General features: G+C 30.7%; 1 protein-coding gene and 1 long non-coding RNA gene across 2 annotated transcripts in view; one reads left to right on the plus strand and one right to left on the minus strand.

The window, feature by feature from the left end:
* Positions 1-26,284, minus strand: part of LOC119609507 — a 41,106-nt gene extending 14,822 nt beyond the window's left edge. The window contains exons 1-3 of the long non-coding RNA XR_005231931.1: positions 25,793-26,284; positions 25,644-25,720; positions 8,353-8,704 (exon numbers count right to left, since the gene is read on the minus strand). This is a non-coding gene — a long non-coding RNA (uncharacterized LOC119609507). The remainder of the gene's footprint in view (positions 1-8,352; positions 8,705-25,643; positions 25,721-25,792) is intronic.
* LOC119609501 (ras-specific guanine nucleotide-releasing factor RalGPS1) lies at positions 3,955-23,350 on the plus strand. The gene is given in 8 exon segments (XM_037964314.1): positions 3,955-4,224; positions 14,432-15,213; positions 15,281-15,465; positions 15,468-15,532; positions 15,534-15,608; positions 17,452-17,903; positions 17,967-18,176; positions 21,664-23,350. Coding segments are annotated over 7 exon segments (2,199 nt in total). The 5' UTR covers positions 3,955-4,224; positions 14,432-14,653; the 3' UTR covers positions 22,316-23,350.
* Positions 26,285-27,131: the final 847 nt, after the last annotated feature.

Genomic DNA, 27,131 nt, shown 5'->3' on the forward strand with positions numbered 1-27,131 from the left:
AAATGACTGTTATAAACAAACCAAATAAGTGTTATAAAGGCAACCAAACTGTTATAAAAAAAAACTTTATAAGAAAATAACTAGTGTAATAGAACTGAAAGAAAAGACATAAGCTTGTTGATAAATATTACCAAAAACCCCAACTAATTTCTACTCAAAACTGTTAAAGAAAATCAATTCAAAATGATTGTTAATTAGAGAAACTAATAAAAAGAAAACTTTAAATATAAGAAATTTTTTGTCAAAATTTAAAAAATTTTCCAAAAAAAACATACAAACAAATTAATTGTTTAAATTGTATAAAAAAACGCTCAAAGACAATATCAACAGGTGTTTTAAACCGTTAAACCCTAAAAAAAGAAGCTTAAAATAGTAGAATTTCTAAAATTTAAATAAAAAAACCGATAATTGATAATCCTGAAAAGTTTTAAAAATGAAAAAAAAAGTGAACAAAACTCAGACTAGACAAAAAAAGGTAAAACATTTATAAAATTTATTGTAAATATAAATTATTACTTTTGGTTTTTAACAACATTTTTTTAAGCTTTTCTGTTTGTTTTTTTTTTCATTTTTTTTTCCAAAAAATTATAATAAAACAACATTTAACTTTATATATTTGCAAAATTATTGGTCGTTTTATAAAAATTAATAAATATTTGTTAGTAATTATAAATAAAATAATTTAATTATTTTCTTTAAAAATAAATTTTGTTTAACAAAATTATTAAAAAAAATTACATAACATATACATAAATAACTACATATATTATATATATATATCTTTGTGCAGAAAATATAAATAAATAAAATTATATAAATATACCTATAAAAACAACAACAAAAAATTATATATCTAATTATACATAAATATATATACTTACATATATATAAATATGATCATAAAGAGGTATACATACATATATACATACTAAATAATTGTGAAATGATAAAAAAATAAAAAGAAATTATAAATTATACAAAAAAGAAATTATAAATCTACAAAAAAATCGAAGAAAACCTAAAGAATAATGTAAACAAATAAATTTATTTATGTATATACACACACACAATAAATCCCAGAAATAAATATAAAATAACTTACCTAAAAATAATTAAAAACGTTTTTATTTTAATTGTCCACAATTTGTTTCGTTGTTAATTGCGAATTGTTAGTTTGGCATTGACAGGCAGTTTTGTTCATATGGCAATATTGTGTTTGTAAGTGATGACAACTCAAGCGTTTATTTAATCAGTGATTGACTAGGAACAGTTTAAAAACGATAAAATTTCTTGACACAAGTTTTAGAGCTTGTTGATAAGGGTGGTAAGGGGAGAAGAGGAATACTTGCTCGTAGTCGAAATATAGTATACTTAGACTATAGATAAGACTATAGATTAGACTATAGACTAGACTATAGACTAGACTATAGACTAGACTATAGACTAGACTATAGACTAGACTATAGACTAGACTATAGACTAGACTATAGACTAGACTATAGACTAGACTATAGACTAGACTATAGACTAGACTATAGACTAGACTATAGACTAGACTATAGACTAGACTATAGACTAGACTATAGACTAGACTATAGACTAGACTATAGACTAGACTATAGACTAGACTATAGACTAGACTATAGACTAGACTATAGACTAGACTATAGACTAGACTATAGACTAGACTATAGACTAGACTAATAGACTATACTATAGACTAAACTATAGACCAGACTAATAGACTAAGACTATATACAAGACTATAGACTAGACTATAGACTAGACTATAGACTAGACTATAGACTAGACTATAGACTAGACTATAGACTAGACTATAGACTAGACTATAGACTAGACTATAGACTAGACTATAGACTAGACTATAGACTAGACTATAGACTGGACTATAGACTAGACTATAGACTAGACTATAGACTGGACTATAGACTAGTCTATAGACTAGACTATAGACTAGACTATAGACTAGACTATAGACTAGACTATAGACTAGACTATAGACTAGACTATAGACTAGACTATAGACTAGACTATAGACTAGACTATAGACTAGACTATAGACTAGACTATAGACTAGACTATAGACTAGACTATAGACTAGACTATAGACTAGACTATAGACTAGACTATAGACTAGACTATAGACTAGACTATAGACTAGACTATAGACTAGACTATAGACTAGACTATAGACTAGACTATAGACTAGACTATAGACTAGACTATAGACTAGACTATAGACTAGACTATAGACTAGACTATAGACTAGACTATAGACTAGACTATAGACTAGACTATAGACTAGACTATAGACTAGACAATAGACTAGACTATAGACTAGACTATAGACTAGACTATAGACTAGACTATAGACTAGACTATAGACTAGACTATAGACTAGACTATAGACTAGACTATAGACTAGACTATAGACTAACTATAGACTAGACTATAGACTAGACTATAGACTAGACTATAGACTAGACTATAGACTAGACTATAGACTAGACTATAGACTAGACTATAGACTAGACTATAGACTAGACTATAGACTAGACTATAGACTAGACTATAGACTAGACTATAGACTAGACTATAGACTAGACTATAGACTAGACTATAGACTAGACTATAGACTAGACTATAGACTAGACTATAGACTAGACTATAGACTAGACTATAGACTAGACTATAGACTAGACTATAGACTAGACTATAGACTAGACTATAGACTAGACTATAGACTAGACTATAGACTAGACTATAGACTAGACTATAGACTAGATCTATAGACTAGAACTATAGACTAGACTATAGACTAGACTATAGACTAGACTATAGACTAGACTAGACTATAGACTAGACTGTAGACTATAGACTAGACGTAGACTAGACTATAGACTAGACTATAGACTAGACTATAGACTAGACTATAGACTAGACTATAGACTAGACTATAGACTAGACTATAGACTAGACTATAGACTAGACTATAGACTAGACTATAGACTAGACTATAGACTAGACTATAGACTAGACTATAGACTAGACTATAGACTAGACTATAGACTAGACTATAGACTAGACTATAGACTAGACCTATAGACTAGACTATAGACTAGACTATAGACTAGACTATAGAGACTAGACTAATGACTAGACTATAGACTAGACATAGACTAGACTATAGACTAGACTATACGACTGACTATAGACTAGACTATAGACTAGACTATAGACTGAGACTATAGACTGGACTATAGACTAGACTATAGACTGGACTATAGACTAGACTATAGACTGACTATAGACTAGACTATAGACTAGACTATAGACTAGACTGTAGACTAGACTGTAGACTATAGACTAGACTGTAGACTAGACTGTAGACTATAGACTAGACTGTAGACTATAGACTAGACTGTAGACTAGACTGTAGACTAGACTGTAGACTAGACTGTAGCCTAGACTGTAGACTAGACTGTAGACTAGACTATAGACTAGACTACAGTCTTTGCATAAATTACAAAGTTGAGAAGTCTAACTATAGAACTATAATGTAGAAGGTTTAAAATATTACAATATTCAAATATAACGGAATTTTTAGCCAATACTTAAATAACTGGCAACATTCCTAAATACATAAACCAAAAAATACATCCCTGAAATTTCAGTAATTTTACAGAGTCTGAGCAAAAATCATTTTTTTATAAGTTTGTAACGAACTACTCCTAGGGAGGGATATTGCAGGAAAATCCTTACCACAGATATAACATTCTTACGGTAAGGAATATATACATATGCATGTTTGTGTAACGAACTTAACAAAATCCACTGTTATCAGAAATTTACACAATTTAATGAAAAAGTTGTGCCAAGTTTGTTTGTTATAATTTCAAAACTTGGTATCACTGTAACTATCAATGTGATGGAAAAAATGACAGACAATCGGTAATTTTCCTTTTCGCTGGTATTGTAAAAAAATAGTCCGTGTGTGTTTGAGAAAATTTTAATAAAAATTTAATAATTACTGAAATATAACAAAATATTTAAATAAAAAATGAAATAAATATTAGTTTGTGTGGTATAAATAAAAGAATGTGTTAAAATAAACCAACAAAAAATCCTTGTATCCCTACTAAATGATTTTATTTGTTCCCAGTGTTCAGTCGAAAAGAAAATACAAAATATTTAATATTAGGGGTGAGTGTGCAAATAACAAAGTTGTTTATTGGTTTTTTGCCTTTTATTTATTACAAATTTCTTTGCTTTTCATAGCATATATAATGAAAAAGTCAAGAAAAATTAAATATACAAAATTAGTTAACACCGCCTTGGGCGCTTAATGTTTAATTTAAAATTGTTTGTTGGAAAGAAATTTATTTATAGACTAGTGGCAAAGTCAGCAAACTGCTGGCATGTTTAATTATAGTTTATTTATTTTTTTTTGATATTGGAGAAAACGCAACCAAGCACTACCATGACAAAAAGTTAAATGTCAGAGGATGTTCTAGTAATCCAGATTACAAAATATATAACCAACAAGAACAATATTAAAAGTGAAAAATTATAGTCAAGCTGAAACGAACATATGGTTCCCTATAAGAAGAAGAATAGGTCCTATAATAGCAATTCCTACACAATCTGCAAATTTATAAGTATTCAAATCATATTCTATAAAGAAATATATGAAAGCAATGTAAAATCATGGATCAATTTTAATCAAAAAAATTATAAGTCTGTATAGGTATTTGATAATGTTTTATTGAAATATAACAAAAATTGGGAATTTTATTATAAGGTTCACATAGAGGAACAGAAAATATTAAATCAACTCAGAAAGAGTTACTGAACAGACAGGTGGATATTAAAATGGGTGTGTATGTTCATTTGATTGTTACAAATTTCGTCACAAACGCATAACACCCTCTATCACTAATAGAGTAGAGTATTTAAAATGATTCATGTATAATTTTTCATTTCTTTTCATATCATTCAAGCAGAAAAATTAATTTTAAACGTTTCTGTGTGATGTTTGGGGGGTGATAATAAATAAATAAAAACATTTTATATTTTCTTTGCAACTAGTGCAATATTTTGTTTTTATTTTTACTTTATCTACACATAAGATGTCTACTTAAAAAACCACAAATTCTATAATCCTGTGCTACATTTTTCACTTTTTATTTTCACAACAAACGTCTGCGTTCAGGGCCATCGATAAATAAAGATTCTGATAGAAGAAAGCTGAACATATAAATTTGTATGTATGTTTAGTATTGTACATACAATTTGTATAGACGTTTTTGTTAATATTTATGTGTGTGTGTTTTATTGGGGTAAGGTCAGGTTAAACTAGATTTTATGTTGTTTACATAAAGAATCCACTTTTAAAGTTTTAATCAATTAAATCAAGAGGTTTAAAAATTCTGCACTAAAGAATAGATTTATATTATACTAATTAAACTATAGATTAGACTAGACTATAGACTAGACTATAGACAAGACTATAGACTAGACTATAGACTAGACTATAGTTTAGACTATAGACTAGACTAGACTAGACTATAGACTAGACTATAGACTAGACTATAGACTAGACTATAGACTAGACTATAGACTAGACTATAGACTAGACTATAGACTAGACTATAGACTAGACTATAGACTAGACTATAGACTAGACTATAGACTAGACTATAGACTAGACTATAGACTAGACTATAGACTAGACTATAGACTAGACTAGACTAGACTATAGACTAGACTATAGACTAGACTATAGACTAGACTATAGACTAGACTATAGACTAGACTATAGACTAGACTATAGACTAGACTATAGACTAGACTATAGACTAGACTATAGACTAGACTATAGACTAGACTATACTAGACTATAGACTAGACTATAGACTAGACTATAGACTAGACTATAGACTAGACTTTAGACTAGACTATAGACTAGACTATAGACTAGACTATAGACTAGACTATAGCATAGACTATAGACTAGACTATAGACTAGACTATAGACTGGACTATAGACTAGACTATAGACTAGACTATAGACTGGACTATAGACTAGACTATAGACTAGACAACTAGACTACAGACTAGACTATAGACTAGACTATAGACTAGACTATAGACTAGACTATAGACTGGACTATAGACTACACTATAGACTAGACTATAGACTAGACTATAAACTAGACTATAGACTAGACTATAGACTAGACTATAGATTAGACTATAGATTAGACTATAGACTAGACTATAGACTTGACTATAGACTAGACTACAGACTAGACTATAGACTAGATTAGACTATAGACTAGACTAGACTAGACTATAGACCAGACTAGACTATAGACTAGACTAGACTAGACTAGACTAGACTATAGACTAGACTAGACTATAGACTAGACTATAGACTAGACTATAGACTAGACTATAGACTAGACTAGACTATAGACTAGACTAAAGACTAGACTATAGACTAGACTATAGACTAGACTATAGACTAGACTATAGACTAGACTATAGACTAGACTATAGACTAGACTATAGACTAGACTATAGACTAGACTATAGACTAGACTATAGACTAGACTATAGACTAGACTATAGACTAGACTATAGACTAGACTATAGACTAGACTATAGACTAGACTATAGACTAGACTATAGACTAGACTATAGACTAGATTATAGACTAGACTATAGACTAGACTATAGACTAGACTAGACTAGACTTTAGACTAGACTTTAGACTAGACTTTAGACTAGACTTTAGACTAGACTATAGACTAGACTATAGACTAGACTATAGACTAGACTATAGACTAGACTATAGACTAGACTATAGACTAGACTTTAGACTAGACTATAGACTAAACTATAGACTAGACTATAGACTAGACTATAGACTAGACTATAGACTAGACTATAGACTAGACTATAGACTAGACTATAGACTAGACTATAGACTAGACTATAGACTAGACTATAGACTAGACTATAGACTAGACTATAGACTAGACTATAGACTAGACTATAGACTAGACTATAGACTAGACGATAGACTAGACTATAGACTAGACTATAGACTAGACTATAGACTAGACTATAGACTAGACTATAGACTAGACTATAGACTAGACTATAGACTAGACTATAGACTAGACTATAGACTAGACTATAGACTAGACTATAGACTAGACTATAGACTAGACTATAGACTAGACTATAGACTAGACTATAGACTAGACTATAGACTAGACTATAGACTAGACAACGCATTTCTTATCTCGCAATATAATTATTTAAAATATTAATGAATTACTTCTCAAACACACTACATTTTCATATAAATTTCTTTAAAATTGAATTAATTGCAAAATTTTGTAATCATACTCTTGCCTACTTCTTTTCACACATGTGATGTGAATAAAATTTTTTAATTTGAAAATTTATTATAATTATTTTTATTTCTTTCTAAATCATTTTTAATGGTGTTTAGGTCAGCGTAAAATTAACCAATGAGAAAAATAAAATGCAATAGATTATACGAAACAAAGGCAAGAAATTTAATTTTATTTAAAACTAAATAAAAAGAATTGTTATGTACATATATAGAAAACAATTAAAAGGCTTTTTCTGCGATATATCTCTAATAAACTAAACACATATAAATTTTTAGATTTTTTTTGCTTTGGAGATTTCTATAATGATTAAACTAATGCATTATGAAATAAGGAACAAAAAATTTAAATTGAAAATCCATTGTATCTATAGATTAAATGCACGTACACCAAAATGGATGAAAAAAAAAAAAAAAAAAAACTGAAAATAGTGTACAAAATCTTAAATGGATGTTTACTTCAACAACTTGCCCAGCCAAGAAAGTATTTTGTAAATTTTTTTTTGTTATTTTGTTATTTTTTTCTATTGTTTTAAGGAAAACATACAAACACACAGTGAATATACTAAAGATTTTCATACAAACAGACAGATGTACAAAACAATAAGTAAAATAAATTTAAATAAAATTAAAAACAATAAACAAAAGCCCCCACTAATAATGCAAACGTTTACACAAACATATGTATAAATATTGGTTTGTACTATAATACTACTGATATTACTAAAACCAGCACCACCACCACATCCATTAGCCCATACTAGCCATTAGATGGTGTAGAAGGATGAAACGTGTTAAAACAATTTATTTAATATTCAGCTTTTTCTACTTTTAATTCATCCATTCATTCATACAAACAGCGAATGTATAAACAAAATATAATATACTAGAAATTTGGTACGTACCTTTTTTATATAGACAATACATCATCATCATCATTATCATCATACGATTGTGGTTTTCTATATTGTAAACATATACATATTTACGTTTTTAATATGCAAAAAACGTATTTCCATAACGCCTACTGTTTGAAACTAAAAAAATTCAGCAACAATTTGTAACCGTTTGTAAAGTATGCCTTTTATAATATATTTTGATTGACATTCTATTTAAATTACGAGGAATTATGTTGTTTTTCTTAGTTTTTGTAAATTATTGTTATCAAAACAACAGTTTTTGTATGAACTTCTTATAGAATTCAAAACTGTAGCAACAAACGTTTGATTTGACATTTGCAGAAGGTAGTTTTTAAACCTGAAAAATAAAAAATAAAGGGCATTATTAAGTCAATTTAACAAAAGGTTAAATGTTTAAAATCTTTGTAAATCGGTATTACAGCAAATAATTTACTTTAAGAACTTGTTTTAAAATCTCTTATTCAAGAACAGAACATTTAGAATTAGGCTTGGAGGAGATGATGGAAAGTCAGTCCTCTGTAAACTATGGTTTTACCTTATGGACATAAAGCGAAACCTAAAACAAAAAACAAATTATCAAAGCTACCTCAGCCTTTAAATACAGAAATCTGAAGCCTCAGATGATAATAACAGCATTATCGTTTAGTTCTAGTTCACTTCAAGTTCAGTTCTATTTCACTTCTAGTTCATTTTTAGTTCATTTTTAGTTCAGTTCTAGTTCAGTTCTAGTTCAGTTCTAGTTCAGTTCTAGTTCAGTTCTAGTTCAGTTCTAGTTCAGTTCTAGTTCAATTCTAGTTCAGTTCTAGTTCAGTTCTAGTTCAGTTCTAGTTCAGTTCTAGTTCAGTTCTAGTTCAGTTCTAGTTCAGTTCAAGTTCAGTTCTAGTTCAGTTCTAGTTCAGTTCTAGTTCAGTTCTAGTTCAGTTCTAGTTCTACTTCTATTCAGTTCTAGTTCAGTTCTAGTTCAGTTCTAGTTCAGTTCTAGTTCAGTTCTAGTTCAGTTCTAGTTCAGTTCTAGTTCAGTTCTAGTTCAGTTCTAGTTCAGTTCTAGTTCAGTTCTAGTTCAGTTCTAGTTCAATTCTAGTTCAGTTCTAGTTCAGTTCTAGTTCAGTTCTAGTTCAGTTCTAGTTCAGTTCTAGTTCAGTTCTAGTTCAGTTCTAGTTCAGTTCTAGTTCAGTTCTACTTCAGTTCTAGTTCAGTTCTAGTTCAGTTCTAGTTCAGTTCTAGTTCAGTTCTAGTTCAGTTCTAGTTCAGTTCTAGTTCAGTTCTAGTTCAGTTCTAGTTCAGTTCTAGTTCAGTTCTAGTTCAGTTCTAGTTCAGTTCTAGTTCAGTTCTAGTTCAGTTCTAGTTCAGTTCTAGTTCAGTTCTAGTTCAGTTCTAGTTCAGTTCTAGTTCAGTTCTAGTTCAGTTCTAGTTCAGTTCTAGTTCAGTTCTAGTTCAGTTCTAGTTCAGTTCTAGTTCAGTTCTAGTTCAGTTCTAGTTCAGTTCTAGTTCAGTTCTAGTTCAGTTCTAGTTCAGTTCTAGTTCAGTTCTAGTTCAGTTCTAGTTCAGTCTAGTTCAGTTCTAGTTCAGTTCTAGTTCAGTTCTAGTTCAGTTCTAGTTCAGTTCTAGTTCAGTTCTAGTTCAGTTCTAGTTCAGTTCTAGTTCAGTTCTAGTTCAGTTCTAGTTCAGTTCTAGTTCAGTTCTAGTTCTAGTTCAGTTCTAGTTCAGTTCTAGTTCAGTTTAGTTCAGTTCAGTTCAGTTCTAGTTCAGTTCTAGTTCAGTTCTAGTTCAGTTCTAGTTCAGTTCTAGTTCAGTTCTAGTTCAGTTCTAGTTCAGTTCTAGTTCAGTTCTAGTTCAGTTCTAGTCAGTTCTAGTTCAGTTCTAGTTCAGTTCTAGTTCAGTTCTAGTTCAGTTCTAGTTCAGTTCTAGTTCAGTTCTAGTTCAGTTCTAGTTCAGTTCTAGTTCAGTTCTAGTTCAGTTCTAGTTCAGTTCTAGTTCAGTTCAGTTCTAGTTCAGTTTCTAGTTCAGTTCTAGTTCAGTTCTAGTTCAGTTCTAGTTCAGTTCTAGTTCAGTTCTAGTTCAGTTCTAGTTCAGTTCTAGTTCAGTTCTAGTTCAGTTCTAGTTCAGTTCTAGTTCAGTTCTAGTTCAGTTCTAGTTCAGTTCTAGTTCAGTTCTAGTTCAGTTCTAGTTCAGTTCTAGTTCAGTTCTAGTTCAGTTCTAGTTCAGTTCTAGTTCAGTTCTAGTTCAGTTCTAGTTCAGTTCTAGTTCAGTTCTAGTTCAGTTCTAGTTCAGTTCTAGTTCAGTTCTAGTTCAGTTCTAGTCAGTTCTAGTTCAGTTCTAGTTCAGTTCTAGTTCAGTTCTAGTTCAGTTCTAGTTCAGTTCTAGTTCAGTTCTAGTTCAGTTCTAGTTCAGTTCTAGTTCAGTTCTAGTTCAGTTCTAGTTCAGTTCTAGTTCAGTTTCTAGTTCAGTTCTAGTTCAGTTCTAGTTCAGTTTCTAGTTCAGTTCTAGTTCAGTTCTAGTTCAGTTCTAGTTCAGTTCTAGTTCAGTTCTAGTTCAGTTCTAGTTCAGTTCTAGTTCAGTTCTAGTTCAGTTCTAGTTCAGTTCTAGTTCGGTTCTAGTTCAGTTTTAGTTCAGTTTTAGTTCAGTTCTAGTTCAGTTCTAGTTCAGTTCTAGTTCAGTTCTAGTTCAGTTCTAGTTCAGTTCTAGTTCAGTTCTACTTCTAGTTCAGTTCTAGTTCAGTTCTAGTTCAGTTCTAGTTCAGTTCTAGTTCAGTTCTAGTTCAGTTCTAGTTCAGTTCTAGTTCAGTTCTAGTTCAGTTCTAGTTCAGTTCTAGTTCAGTTCTAGTTCAGTTCTAGTTCAGTTCTAATTCAGTTCTAGTTCAGTTCTAGTTCAGTTCTAGTTCAGTTTTATTTCAGTTCTAGTTCCCTTTCCTATAGCAAAAATTATAAAAAATTCCAGTGGTTTCAGTGGTTTTTTGACCCAATAAAAATAATGCATTAATATATAGAGTTCTTTTTTTTGCACAACAAAATATTACGTATTGGCAGAAGAAAAATTGTATTGATAAAGGCTTCCAAAAAAACTGACCCTTGATACTTTGAAGCTGACGCATCTATCAACAACTGTTTTCAAGCTTATTAATTTGAATAACAATAAAAACAAAACATTAGATTAAAAAACAATTCATTAGGATTTAAAATTCCATTTTGCATAAAGTTCGCCTGCTATCATTGTAAAATATTCGTACATCTACAATACATTCTGAATTGGTATTTCCCTTTAAAGTGATAAATAAAAAAATAGCAGCATTTGTAATATGTTTTCTTTTGCTGGGTTTTGTTTTCTTTTTCCTTAAATTTTTTTATAGTATGTATTTCCGTAAGCGGTTTTTTTGTTATTTTAACATTTGTTGATATGATTCTGAGTTTATTTTTATTTTAATTATATTTTGCTGGCGCAATTTTTTTGCGGTACAAATTTAAGTATAATTCGTTGTTTGATTTTTTTTTATGTTTATTTTTCCTCGCGATAAAAATGGGCGTCTTAAAATGACTGACAGAGTGACTGAATGACTGACTGACTGACTGACTAGCTGACTAAATTTACCACAGCGTAGTTTGTAAGCAAATATCTGAAAACAGTAGCATATAAAACTATATAGCTATGTAGCTTAGTATATAAAATTCCCATATTGAAATTATTTTAATGTATTTTATATACATTTTTTATCAATGTTGTTGTTTTAAAACATTAAATACTTCACCACAAATTTACTATAGTTTATTGACCACAATGTATAAATTCTTTGTAGATTAAACTAAGAAAGCCTTCAAACAAATATTTAATTTACTCATTTTTATGAAATTAAAAAAATGTTGTATATAAAAATGCAAACATTTCATATTTCATTAATTTAAATGGAATAAAGACAGTTTATTATATCACTACGAAGAAAAAAAGAATAAAACTAAAAGAAATGACATCAGTTGAAATTAAAAATTATAAAATTCTTTTTTAGAAAAATTGTGTATGAATGTATAAACAGGGGTTAAGAGCGCATAAATAGGCATTTTATAAAAATATATATAATTAGGAAATAGGAGTGGCTGAAAATTCTTTAAAGATCTAGTTCTGATTTGGTTATAGTTCTAGCAGTTCTAGTTTAGTTCTAGTTTAGTTCTAGTTTAGATCTAGTTCAGTTCTAGTTCAGTTCTAGTTCAGTTCTAGTTCAGTTCTAGTTCAGTTCTAGTTCAGTTCTAGTTCAGTTCTAGTTCAGTTCTAGTTCAGTTCTAGTTCTAGTACTAGTTCAGTTCTAGTTCAGTTCTAGTTTAGTTCTAGTTCAGTTCTAGTTCAGTTCTAGTTCAGTTCTAGTTCAGTTCTAGTTCAGTTCTAGTTCAGTTCTAGTTCAGTTCTAGTTCAGTTCTAGTTCAGTTCTAGTTCAGTTCTAGTTCAGTTCTAGTTCAGTTCTAGTTCAGTTCTAGTTCAGTTCTAGTTCAGTTCTAGTTCAGTTCTAGTTCAGTTCTAGTTCAGTTCTAGTTCAGTTCTAGTTCAGTTCTAGTTCAGTTCTAGTTCAGTTCTAGTTCAGTTCTAGTTCAGTTCAGTTCTAGTTCAGTTCTAGTTCAGTTCTAGTTCAGTTCTAGTTCAGTTCTAGTTCAGTTCTAGTTCAGTTCTAGTTCTAGTTCAGTTCTAGTTCAGTTCTAGTTCAGTTCTAGTTCAGTTCTAGTTCAGTTCTAGTTCAGTTCTAGTTCAGTTCTAGTTCAGTTCTAGTTCAGTTCTAGTTCAGTTCTAGTTCAGTTCTAGTTCAGTTCTAGTTCAGTTCTAGTTCAGTTCTAGTTCAGTTCTAGTTCAGTTCTAGTTCAGTTCTAGTTCAGTTCTAGTTCAGTTCTAGTTCAGTTCTAGTTCTAGTTCAGTTCTAGTTCAGTTCTAGTTCAGTTCTAGTTCAGTTCTAGTTCAGTTCTAGTTCAGTTCTAGTTCAGTTCTAGTTCAGTTCTAGTTCAGTTCTAGTTCAGTTCTAGTTCAGTTCTAGTTCAGTTCTAGTTCAGTTCTAGTTCAGTTCTAGTTCAGTTCTAGTTCAGTTCTAGTTCAGTTCTAGTTCAGTTCTAGTTCAGTTCTAGTTCAGTTCTAGTTCAGTTCTAGTTCAGTTCTAGTTCAGTTCTAGTTCAGTTCTAGTTCAGTTCTAGTTCAGTTCTAGTTCAGTTCTAGTTCAGTTCTAGTTCAGTTCTAGTTCAGTTCTAGTTCAGTTCTAGTTCAGTTCTAGTTCAGTTCTAGTTCAGTTCTAGTTCAGTTCTAGTTCAGTTCTAGTTCAGTTCTAGTTCAGTTCTAGTTCAGTTCTAGTTCAGTTCTAGTTCAGTTCTAGTTCAGTTCTAGTTCAGTTCTAGTTCAGTTCTAGTTCAGTTCTAGTTCAGTTCTAGTTCAGTTCTAGTTCAGTTCTAGTTCAGTTCTAGTTCAGTTCTAGTTCAGTTCTAGTTCAGTTCTAGTTCAGTTCTAGTTCAGTTCTAGTTCTAGTTCAGTTCTAGTTCAGTTCTAGTCTAGTTCAGTTCTAGTTCAGTTCTAGTTCAGTTCTATTTTGATACTCTTTCGCTTTAGCAACTAGTTTCCTGCAAAATCTTTCTATAAACTAAAATAATAAATAAAATTCTCATTTAAAATTTTTTCACTATTAAACACTGTTCCATGGAATCTGTTCTCTCTGTTGAAAAACCTCCTCACATTTTGTGAATGCTTGTTGGAATGTGTGTATAATAAATTGTGTCTGGTGGTTGATCTTAAATTAGTGTGTAATTAGTGAAGGTTACGGAGGCCATAATATGTTGCCGATAAAAATCATATGACGTTGCCTTTTTTTTTAAATACCAAATGAACACGAAATACAAATAATTTCCTTCATACAAACTGAACTAATTAGAATACATATAGAATACTGGAATGCGTTTATTAAATTGAAAATGTTTTTTATTTTAGTTTAGCAAACAACTATTTTAAATTTTAATAAACAAAATCAAGAAAAACGAAATTCCTAACTATTAGAAGAAAAGAAATAAACGAATTTATTTATTAAACAAACATCACTTCGAAATCGTTTCAGATACGGAAATGTAAATGAATATTGAAAATATAAAAAAGCAATACTACAAACAAAGCAAAAATAATCTTACAAAACAACATGGGTACAAGCTGGTACTTGATTAACAATATGTGAAGAGTATTCTGTAATAAATGTGTCAACATTAAAAATATGTGTTTGGAATGGAAAGGGCCAATTACAACAAGAACAAAAGCAGCATATTGAAAAGCAACTGTATTGGTCATGATGCGTTATTCGGAAATATCGAGAGAATTATCAAATGATAATTTACGTTATGTTGAATTTGGCAGTGGCGGTGGTAGTCAGCAAGATGATTGTCCCTTGAATGTTACCAGGGAAGCTTCACCTATGAGTGATATTTCAACGGGTAGTGGTCCTTTGGTAAATCAATCGCCGGCCTCATCATGTAGACGTCACCATCATCAACGCTTGCGTTCTAAACAGCGTTACGATGATGATCATTACGATAATATATCGTTGGGTAATAAAAATAATTTCAGTGGATTTTATGCGGGTCTACGCAATTCGAAACGTTTCTCTAGCGGCGGCAGTAATGGCAGTGTTAATGGCACCGCTAATGGGGCGGCAACTATAGCATATGTGCGACAGCGTAAAGACAGCGTACAATCCACACAAAGTTTTCAATTTGAAGCGGAATCACCGCACAAACAGAATATTAGTAAATCTTTAAATATAAAAGGAACGAGACGTAAAAATTCCATTGGTTGCCTAAATGCCTTCTCCTCTTCACCGGATTCGCCCAGTAACTACTACGGGGTTGGGTAAGTTTTATTCTGCGATATAGGAACTATATTTTTCTTTAATTAATTTGTATTTTTTAATGTAAAGCTCCGGACCTCCTTCTTTAAAATCCAATAGCTTGCCCGGTCATGCTTCTAGCAAGACTTCCTTAGATTCTACTATTTTAAGTGCTTTACGTATACCCGCCGATGAATTAGCCAATCAATTGACCCTATTGGACTTTCCTATCTTTGCTGCCATACAACCGGATGAATTGACCAGCTGTGCTTGGACCAAAAAGATAAACACGTTATTACACCGAATATTGTTGCATTTACAAAGCGTTTTAATCACACCAGTTTTTTGGATTGTTCAGGAGATCCTTAGTGGCGAACAGCCAAAGCAAAGGGCCGAGATATTGGCGCATTTTATAAAGGTACTCCAAATTTACTTAGTTTACAATTTACTGGTCTAGTTCAGTTCTAGTTCAGATCTACATCCGTTCTAGTTCAGTTCTAGTTCAGTTCTAGTTCAGTTCTAGTTAAGTTCTAGTTCAGTTCTAGTTCAGATCTAGTTCAGTTCTAGTTCAGATCTAGTTCAGTTCTAGTTCAGTTCTAGTTCAGTTCTAGTTTCAGTTCTAGTTCAGTTCTAGTTCAGTTCTAGTTCAGTTCTAGTTCAGTTCTAGTTCAGTTCTAGTTCAGTTCTAGTTCAGTTCTAGTTCTAGTTCAGTTCTAGTTCTAGTTCTAGTTCTAGTTAGTTCTAGTTCTAGTTCAGTTCTAGTTCAGTTCTAGTTTCAGTTCTAGTTCAGTTCTAGTTCAGTTCTAGTTCAGTTCTAGTTCAGTTCTAGTTCAGTTCTAGTTCAGTTCTAGTTCAGTTCTAGTTCAGTTCTAGTTCAGTTCTAGTTCAGTTCTAGTTCAGTTCTAGTTCAGTTCTAGTTCAGTTCTAGTTCAGTTCTAGTTCAGTTCTAGTAGTTCAGTTCTAGTTCAGTTCTAGTTCAGTTCTAGTTTCAGTTCTAGTTCAGTTCTAGTTCAGTTTCTAGTTCAGTTCTAGTTCAGTTCTAGTTCAGTTCTAGTTCAGTTCTAGTTCAGTTCTAGTTCAGTTCTAGTTCAGTTCTAGTTCAGTTCTAGTTCAGTTCTAGTTCAGTTCTAGTCAGTTCTAGTTCAGTTCTAGTTCAGTTCTAGTTCAGTTCTAGTTCAGTTCTAGTTCAGTTCTAGTTCAGTTCTAGTTCAGTTTCTAGGTTCAGTTCTAGTTCAGTTCTAGTTCAGTTCTAGTTCAGTTCTAGTACAAAGTTCTAGTTCAGTTCTAGTTCAGTTCTAGTTCCAGTTCTAGTTTCAAGTTCTAGTCAGTTCTAGTTCAGTTCTAGTTCAGTCTAGTTCATTTCTAGTTCAAGTTTCTAGTTCATTCTAGGTCAGTTCTACTTCAGTTCTAGTTCAGTTCTAGTTCAGTTCTAGTTCAGTTCTTTTCAGTTTCTAGTTCAGTTCTAGTTCAGTTCTATTCATTTCTAGTTCAGTTCTAGTTCAGTTCTAGTTTCAGTTCAGTTTCAGTTTCTAGTTCATTTCCCTAGTTCAGTTCTAGTTCAGTTTCGAGTTCAGTTCTAGTTCAGTAAAGTTCAGTTCTAGTTCGTTCTCGTTCAGTTCTAGTTCAGTTCTAGTTTCAGTTCTAGTTCAGTTCTAGTCAGTTCTAGTTCCAGTTCTAGTTCAGTTCTAGTTCAGTTCTAGTTCGTTCCTAGTTCAGTTCTAGTTCAGTTCTAGTTCAGTTCGAGTTCAGTTCTAGTTCAGTTCTAGTTCAGTTCTAGTTCAGTTATAGTTCAGTTCTAGTTCAGTTCTAGTTCAGTTCTAGTTCAGTTCTAGTTCAGTTCTAGTTCAGTTCTAGTTCAGTTCTAGTTCAGTTCTAGTTCAGTTCTAGTTCAGTTCTAGTCAGTTCTAGTTCAGTTCTAGTTCAGTTCTAGTTCAGTTCTAGTTCAGTTCTAGTTCAGTTAGTTCAGTTCTAATTCAGTTCTAGTTCAGGTTTTCTAGTTCTAGTTCTTGTTCAGTTCTAGTTCAGTTCTAGTTCAGTTCTAGTTCAGTTCTAGTTCAGTTCTAGTTCAGTTCTAGTTCAGTTCTAGTTTCAGTTCTAGTTCAGTTCTAGTTCAGTTCTAGTTCAGTTCTAGTCAGTTCTAGTTCAGTTCTAGTTCAGTTCTAGTTCAGTTCTAGTTCAGTTCTAGTTCAGTTCTAGTTGCTCTCAGTTGTTTAATTTATATTAATATACATTTCTTCTCTGCCTTCCTTTTCCACACCTAGGTTGCCAAAAAACTACACGAACTTAATAATCTACACTCTCTGTTTGCCATTATATCGGCCATGCAAAGTGCCAGCATTTATCGTCTGAAGAAAACTTGGACTTGTCTAGCGAAAAAGGATAAACAAAGCTACGAACGTCTGAGTGATATTTTCAGCGATCAAAATAATTGGGAAAATTTGCGAGCCTATTTGGAAAGTTTACGTTTACCTTGTATACCCTATTTGGGTTTATTTCTCACCGATCTAATATACATCGATTTGGCTTATCCACAGAAAGATGGTATTGAACCAGAATCTCGACGTATACGTATGAATAATATTTTAAGAGTTATAGCCAATTATCAGGAATCGAATTATAAGCAAATACAACCGGTAGAGGCAACACAAAAGTATTTAACCTCCATTAGGTATATAGAAGAATTGCAAAATATATTTGAGGAGGAACAATACAAGTAAGTTAAACTCGTTTTAAGGAAGAGATAAATCATTAACAGATTAATGTGTTGTTTTTATAGGAAATCCTTAAAATTAGAACCCATTTCACCGTTGGTTCCCAGCTCTTCTTCTTGCAGTTCAAAGGAGTCATTTAATGTGGATGCTGTTACACCGGCCTTGGCCTGTTTGAATTTATCTCCCGCCAAAACTTCAGCCTCAGTACGTTTACCAAATTCATCGGCTGTTAAATTTATACCCGGTCATCGTAAATGTCGCAGTCTGGGCACTAAGTAAGTTTTCTCCATTGTCCTAAATAGAAATCATTGATTGATCATCTTCGTTATCATTCGATACCACAATATAAACGTATTTCTTTTATCCTTCCTTTTATCTCTGCTCTCCACTTAAATACACCATCACCACCAAACAAACAACCACGACCTCTTACTTATTGGATCTCAAATTTGTTTTTCCGTGAAAATTTCGTAAACCCAACAAATTGTTACACTTTAAATTTCATTAATTCATTATAAATATTTTCATTATTTATATATTTCAATTAAATTTCTTTAATATCGTAATAATTCTTTTATTTTTTCGGTTGCAATTTTATTATGTCTGCGTGTGTGCATTTGTGAGCTTTTTTTTCATTTTATTATTGAATTTTAATTTCCTTCTCTCTACTATAATTTATCTATTAATCTATATCTACTATGTAGGTTTCGTAGCACCAGTTTGCCGCGAAATTTTTCACAAAAGTGTCATTGCTCACTTATAATGCTAACAAAATCTGGCATTGTTGTCAATGCTACTGCAACACATAAGCGTTGTCCATGTCATTGTCGGTGAGTTGTTTCCGGTCATCAGCTTAAAAAAAGAACGTCTAAATTAATTTAGTAACATAATAATAATAATAAAACTAATAAATAATTTAAATGATTTAATGAAGCGCTTTAACAATATACATCAGTTTGCTGCTAAATATTAAACAATATTTTTTTAAGAATTTCATTTAATTTTCCTAATTTTTATCCTTTTTCGGTTGCTTGCCTGTTTTGTTTTTAATTTAATAATACTGCAATATTGCCTGCATCCTCGTCTCAAATAACCCACTTAATAGATTTTTAGATATGTGGAGTAATAAATTAGACGAACGTAATTTTATCAAATCTTTTGTTTTAGTAATGTGCTGCTCTTTATATGTTGTACACTTTTAATGATTTCATTTAACTGCATTTCATCATTGAGTAAAGATAATTTCTTAATTCTAAAATAGAGTCAATGTAAAGGAGAAAAGTGTTTCCGAATATGATTTCTCATAAATTATATGTCATTATTTCAAATCTAGTTCAGTTCTAGTTCAGTTCTACTTGAGTTCTCGTTCTGTTCCAGATCTAGTTCTAGTTGAGTTCTAGTTCAGTTCTAGTTCAGTTCTAGTTCAATTCTAGTAGTTCAGTTCTAGTTCAGTTCTAGTTCAGTTCTAGTTCAGTTCTAGTTCAGTTCTAGTTCAGTTCTAGTTCAGTTCTAGTTCAGTTCTAGTTCAGTTCTAGTTCAGTTCTAGTTCAGTTCTAGTTCAGTTCTAGTTCTAGTTCAGTTCTAGTTCAGTTCTAGTTCAGTTCTAGTTCAGTTCTCAGTTCTAGTTCAGTTCTAGTTCAGTTCTAGTTCAGTTCTAGTTCAGTTCTAGTTCAGTTCTAGTTCAGTTCTAGTTCAGTTCTAGTTCAGTTCTAGTTCAGTTCTAGTTCAGTTCTAGTTCAGTTCTAGTTCAGTTCTAGTTCAGTTCTAGTTCAGTTCTAGTTCAGTTCTAGTTCAGTTCTAGTTCAGTTCTAGTTCAGTTCTAGTTCAGTTCTAGTTCAGTTCTAGTTCAGTTCTAGTTCAGTTCTAGTTCAGTTCTAGTTCAGTCTAGTTCAGTTCTAGTTCAGTTCTAGTTCAGTTCTAGTTCAGTTCTAGTTCAGTTCTAGTTCAGTTCTAGTTCAGTTCTAGTTCAGTTCTAGTTCAGTTCTAGTTCAGTTCTAGTTCAGTTCTAGTTCAGTTCTAGTTCAGTTCTAGTTCAGTTCTAGTTCAGTTCTAGTTCAGTTCTAGTTCAGTTCTAGTTTCAGTTCTAGTTTCCGTAGTTCAGTTCTAGTTCAGTTTCTAGTTCAGTTCTAGTTTCCGTTCTAGTTCAGTTCTTAGTTCAGTTCTAGTTCAGTTCTAGTTCAGTTCTAGTTCAGTTCTAGTTCAGTTCTAGTTCAGTTCTAGTTCAGTTCTAGTTCAGTTCTAGTTCAGTTCTAGTTCAGTTCTAGTTCAGTTCTAGTTCAGTTCTAGTTTCAGTTCTAGTTCAGTTCTAGTTCAGTTCTAGTTCAGTTCTAGTTCAGTTCTAGTCAGTTCTAGTTCAGTTCTAGTTCAGTTCTAGTACTTCAGTTCTTTAGTTCAGTTCTAGTTCAGTTCTAGTTCAGTTCTAGTTCAGTTCTAGTTCCTAGTTCTAGTTCAGTTCTAGTTCAGTTCTAGTTCAGTTCTAGTTTCAGTTCTAGTTCAGTTCTAGTTCAGTTCTAGTTCAGTTCTAGTTCAGTTCTAGTTCAGTTCTAGTTCCGTTCTCGTGCAGTTCTAGTTCAGTTCTAGTTCAGTTCTAGTTCAGTTCTATTCAGTTCTGTCAGTTCTAGTTCAGTTCTAGTTCAGTTCTAGTTCAGTTCTAGTTCAGTTCTAGTTCAGTTCTAGTTCAGTTCTAGTTCAGTTCTAGTTCAGTTCTAGTTCAGTTCTAGTTCAGTTCTAGTTCAGTTCTAGTTCAGTTCTAGTTCAGTTCTAGTTCAGTTCTAGTTCAGTTCTAGTTCAGTTCTAGTTCAGTTCTAGTTCAGTTCTAGTTCAGTTCTAGTTCAGTTCTAGTTCAGTTCTAGTTCAGTTCTAGTTCAGTTCTAGTTCAGTTCTAGTTCAGTTCTAGTTCAGTTCTAGTTCAGTTCTAGTTCAGTTCTAGTTCAGTTCTAGTTCAGTTCTAGTTCAGTTCTAGTTCAGTTCTAGTTCAGTTCTAGTTCAGTTCTAGTTCAGTTCTAGTTCAGTTCTAGTTCAGTTCTCAGTTTTCTAGTTCAGTTCTAGTTCAGTTCTAGTTCAGTTCTAGTTCAGTTCTAGTTCAGTTCTAGTTCAGTGCTAGTTCAGTTCTAGTTCAGTTCTAGTTCAGTTCTAGTTCAGTTCTAGTTCTAGTTCAGTTCTAGTTCTAGTTCAGTTCTAGTTCAGTTCTAGTTCAGTTCTAGTTCAGTTCTAGTTCAGTTCTAGTTCAGTTCTAGTTCAGTTCTAGTTCAGTTCTAGTTCAGTTCTAGTTCAGTTCTAGTTCAGTTCTAGTTCAGTTCTAGTTCAGTTCTAGTTCAGTTCTAGTTCAGTTCTAGTTCAGTTCTAGTTCAGTTCTAGTTCAGTTCTAGTTCAGTTCTAGTTCAGTTCTAGTTCAGTTCTAGTTCAGTTCTAGTTCAGTTCTAGTTCAGTTCTAGTTCAGTTCTAGTTCAGTTCTAGTTCAGTTCTAGTTCAGTTCTAGTTCAGTTCTAATTATTTCTATTTTATTTACTTTTTTGTGTTGTTTGACAACAATAGATCTTTATTGTAGAAAAGTTGTTTTCCCCCAATCACACCCAAACTGTTTTTAAGTTTTACAAATTATTTGCCCCTCCTTTTAATAAGTTTTCAATAATTTTTAACTACTTAAACAAATACTAAAAATCTACTTACGTATCTAAGCTTTTTCATTATTTTAACAGCTTATTAAATAAAACATAAATACACGTTAATTTATCATGATTTTATTCTAAATTTTCTTTACAGCATTTTCGGTAAGACAAATATTGCCAATGATGCTGTAGCAGGGCAAAATGGTGCCTGCTATGATGCCCATTATCATGATCACAGTGCTTTAAGTCAACAGTTGCAGCAACGGCATCTACTAGATGATTCTGTATTGGAACAGCCACAATGTGGCAGCGGTACTCCCAATGGCAGTATACACATTAATTTAAGCGATAATAATGAGGTTATAGCATGTCACTTGCATGATGTTAATAACCTCCATATACCCACAGATGAGACAAACTCTTTGCAGGGTTGTGTCAGACGTAAAACGGTACAGAAAGAAGGACGTAAACCAGCGGTAGCGTCTTGGCAACGTTATTGGTTGCAAATATGGGCCAATTCTTTAGTGTACTTTCCACCCAAATCATTTAAGGGCAGTGAACGTAATGACTTTAAGCGAGAACCCTGTAAGGTGTGTCCCCTAGAGGGTTGGTTTGCTCAAGTCATTGACAATCCGAAACATAAGAATACCTTTGAATTGTATCATCGTACCTTGGGTACCATATACAAGTTTCGTACCGATAGTCCTCAAACCACACAACTGTGGTGTAGTACTATTTGTAAATTGGCCCTACAACAGAATCGTACACCGAAAACTTTGCCCATTAATTTAATGTCTTTTGAATAGAATTTTAAAGGATCCTATTTCAAACAAGTACTTTAAAGTAAGGGAAATTATAACCGGCCAAGGTATAATAATTTGTTGTTTTCTTTCTTTTTTGATTAGATATTAAATATTAAACAAGTAGGCTTTAGTAGGCTAATTATTATAGCAAATAATTTATGTGTCTTAATTCTGTTTGATTTTTTTTTTATACAACTTTTTTATAGCTTATGCCAAAAATATAATCAAAACAATAAAACTCACAAGAACAATATAAACATTTCATCACTTCACTCATTAGATAACAAACTCTTAAAAGCAACTTATAAAATACTCTTTAAACAAACACTTACTCTAGTTTACTCAACAAGAAAACCAAACAACAACAACTATTAATTTCTAAGACTGACAATAATTAAACGAATTCTTTAATATTAAATTTAAATAAAAAGAAAACCTAAACTTAATATTATTAATATGTAATAACAATAATTATAATGAATGTTGTGTAATCTATGGTGTATTTTCCTTAATATTTGTACTCAAAAGTCTAAAGTCTTTTGAATTAACTGTAATGCAAGTAAATCAACGAATTTTTGTTTTGTAACTATAACTATTAACTGAAAAAAAAAGAAATATTTATAGAAATTAAAACAAAACATTTCAATTTAAGGCATTTCCCTTATAACACAGCTTCATTATTTTATACAAATTTCTTTAAATTTATATTTTTTTCTTTCACCTTTTGTACCACCATTATTACAAATACAAAAACAAAAACTAATTTACTTGTTATTTAAGTTTTAGTTTCTTATAGCGATAAATTAACTATTAAAACATTTATAAATTTATATATATTTTTTTACTTCATTTTAAAGTTTAAGCTAAATTATTTGTTATACGAGCAAAATCACTCACTTTTATACTCACTACTAAAAGTTTTTTTCACTCACGCTTTCACTCACGTTAAAAACAAACGAAAAAGATCAAAACTTTATGTATATTGTTTATTATTAAGTTTACACTCCTAGAAAATATTAGAAACAAAAAAGAAAAAAATTAAATAAAAATTAAAAAAAAAATCTATATATTTAAAAAAATAACGAAAATAAAGCCATTTTATTAATAATTATAAAATCGATCAAGGATCTCCATTGAAATTTTAGATCTTTTTTTACTCATTTTAAGTTTAAAGTTAAATTTTTAGTTTAAATTAGAATTTTTAGTGAAAATGTTGATTTTTGGCAAAAAATTTAGATTTTTTAGTGAAAATTTTTGATTTATAGTGAAATATAAGATTTTAAGTGAATAGTAGGATTTTTTGTAAAAAATTTAGATTTTTGGTGATTTTAAATGAGAATTTGGATATTTGGTGAAATATAAAATTTTAGTGAAAATTTGAATTTTTAGTAAAAATTTACATTTTTGGTGATTTTTTAGTGAAAAATTGGATTTTTAGTGAAAGATTTGAGTTATATTGAAATTTTAACAATTTTTTTTTTGGATTTTAAGTGAAAAATTAAGATTTATAGTGAAAATTTGCATTTTTACTGGAAAATCGAATTTTAAGTGAAAAGTTAGATTTTTTTGTGAAAATTTTGAATATTTTAGTGAAAAGACGGATTTATAGTGAAAATTAGTGAAATAACAGATTCAAATTCGAATTTTTGTAAAAAATTGGATATTAGTGAAAACTTTTATTTTTGGTGAAAATTTGGATTTGAAAATTTGGATAATGAAAAGTGAAAAATTGGAATTTTAGTGAAATAAGATTTTCAAATTCAGAGATTGTAGTGAAAATTTAGATTCTTTCAAAAAGTCGGATTTGTAATGAAAACTTGGAATTTTAGTGAAATAAGAGTTTTAAGATTTAAGAGATTTTGGTGAAAATTTGGATTTTAGGTGAAAATTTGTATTTTAATGCGAAAGTCGGATTTATGGTGAAAATTGGGAATTTAGTGAAATAACAATTTTTTATTGAAAACTAGCTTACCCAGTGTGCTTCGCAACGCTAAAACCCATATTCCTATCTACATTTTTTATTGTTATGCTTATATTGCCAGATTTCCGACTTTTAGCATTTATTATATATGGGAGGATCCACGCCCACTCTTTCTAGTCGACTTATTCATAAACCAAATGTTCATATTGATTCTAATGCAACTTGTGCTACGGTTGAGGTCTTCTACCTGTTGTAGTTCACATAGATGTTAAAGTTGTTCTTGCAAACTTTGAGGATTTTAACTCTAAGAGTTTCCCTATTGCTAATCCGCCAATTTACACAAAATTTGAGGACTCAAACTTATATATTTTCTCAGAAATACTATACAATATTTTCTCTATATATGAAGTGCCACGCCCACTGTACCCACTCCGCCCATTTTACCCACAGGTGTTCATATGGATGTCAAAGTTGTCCATACAAAATTATAGGACTCTAGCTGTAGCAGTTTCTAAAATAAACTACTTTTAATACTTACTATGTATGTGGGCGTGGCACTTTGCTTACTTGAAATATCAAAATAAAACATAGCCTATAATTCCTTCCAGACATATACAAAAACACTGTGAAAATTTCCAGAAAATCCGTCCAGCCGTTTAGGGGTCTATATACTTCAAAAAACAAAGCCACAAGCCCACAAACAAATAAACACACATTCACATTTATAAAATTTAGATTTTAGGTGAAACTTTGAATTTTCAGAGAAAATTGGATTTTTTCGAATTCACGATCGAATAAATTTGAAAAATTTTCTATTTGAATTGATTGCATTCGATATCTGACAAGTTTTAGATTAATTTGGATGTCGAAATATGATTTCGACACGAAAGTTTATTTGAACATGTATCGGACCCGGATTTTTAGTGCAGTCTGTAGTCAAGTCTAGTCTATAGCCTAATATATAGTATAGTCTATATTATACTCTAAACTCTAGTTTATAGTCTATATTCTAGTCTATAGTCTAGTCTAGCCTAGTCTATAATCTAGTTTATAGTCTAGTCTATAGTCTAGTCTATAGTCTATAGTCTAGTTTATAGTCTAGTCTATATTCTAGTTTATAGTCTAGTCTACTCTATAGTTTAGTATACAGTTTAGTCTGTATTCGAGTCTATATTCTAGTTTATATTCTACATAGTCTATAGTCTAGTCTATAGTTTAGTCTATAGTCTAGTCTATAGTATAGTCTATAGTCTAGTCTATAGTATAGTCAATAGTCTTGTCGTGTTCATATTCCAATAAAAAATTAGTTTAGTACTTTAAAACCTAAAAAGTACTATTTTTGTTTTATGTTAGTACTATTTCAAAATTTCAATTTTCCATGCCTGGTATGTATATATGTAGATTACTTACCTTTATTTTAGTTGTTGTTGTTGTCTCCTTATTTCACAGCTAAAACACAATAATTACATTTTCCTCACATACAATTTCTTCTTTAAATAATTGTAATAATGAAATAACAACCACATATTAATGATTTACTAATATATTTCCCTACTTACACTTCCCCTCGTGTTTGGATGCATACGAATAGCCCTGGAAACCAAGAAACAATGACCACCTTCTATCAATTGCCTTAACAAATTTGGCGAATTCCACATTTTTATAAAATTTTCTAACACTTTTTTCACTAATTTCTAAAACGTTTTTCATAAATAATTTAAATACCGATATAAATTAACATTTGTTTAATATTATACAACAAAAATATTTTATTATTAACAATTAATTAATAGCCCTGGAAACCATGAAACAATGACCGCCTTCTAACAATTGTCTTAACAAATTTGGCAAAATTCACATTTTTATTAAATTTACACTTTTTTCACTAATTTCTAAAACGTTTTTCATAAATATTTTTAAATACCGATATAAATTAACATTAGTTTAATATTATTCAACAAAAATATTTTATTATTAACAATTATTAAACGTTTTAGCTTAATTTAAATAGTATTATTAACTGTAAACAACCGAACACTTTAGAAATATTAAGAAAACTAATGAAATGGAACAATAACAAAAAACAACCAACACTTGTTGCAGTTGTTGTTATTGTTATTAGATATTTGCTCTTTAAAGGGAGTATAGTAATAATAACAACAACAATGACAAGTTCTATTACCATTTGTTTCTTTAGTTATTTGTCTTCTTCTTTAGTTGCTAAAAATTTCTAAAGTGTTCGGCTGTTTAGTGTCAATAGTCCTGTTTAAATTAACGTAAAACGTTAATTAATTGTTAATATTTAAAAACTTTTGTTGAAAATTGTATATAAATGCCGTTATGGAAAAATGTTCATAAAAAAGTGTTAAATTATTAGTTTTATAAAGTGTTTTAAAATTTGCCAAAAATTCAATGCAATTTTGTTAGGCCGAGCGCCGGTTTTCTTTTGTCGGGCCATTCGTTTTGTTAAATGATGTGAAAGCGTTAATCAAAGGGAATAGATGAAGAGTTTGGAAAGAAAAAAATTTGAAAAAAGTCTGAGGGGAAAAAGTGTAAGAAATAATGAAAAAAAAGTTAAAGATAAAGAGTTGCTGAATATGTATGTAAATATGTTTGTATGTATGTGTAGCAAAATGGTAATATTGTTTTTGTATGCAAGAAAATGCAAACGAAAGAATACCGTTATTTAAACAACAAAAGAAAAAGGTGAGTGATTCGAAATTTATTTGATTTATTAAATTTATTTTTTCTTATATTAAATTTGACTATAAAAAGTTTCTGGTCTTCGCTAAAGAACAATCTATAATATAGAACAGTCAAATTCTTCACTATAGAGCATTCTATAGTAGTAAATATAGAACTGTTAATAGTCTTGACTATAGAACAGTACATAGTCTT

This window comes from Lucilia sericata, unplaced genomic scaffold, assembly GCF_015586225.1.
Source record: "Lucilia sericata isolate MDLA Ls3-8-SP2 unplaced genomic scaffold, ASM1558622v1 Contig000994F_arrow, whole genome shotgun sequence".
Classification (NCBI taxonomy): domain Eukaryota; kingdom Metazoa; phylum Arthropoda; class Insecta; order Diptera; family Calliphoridae; genus Lucilia; species Lucilia sericata.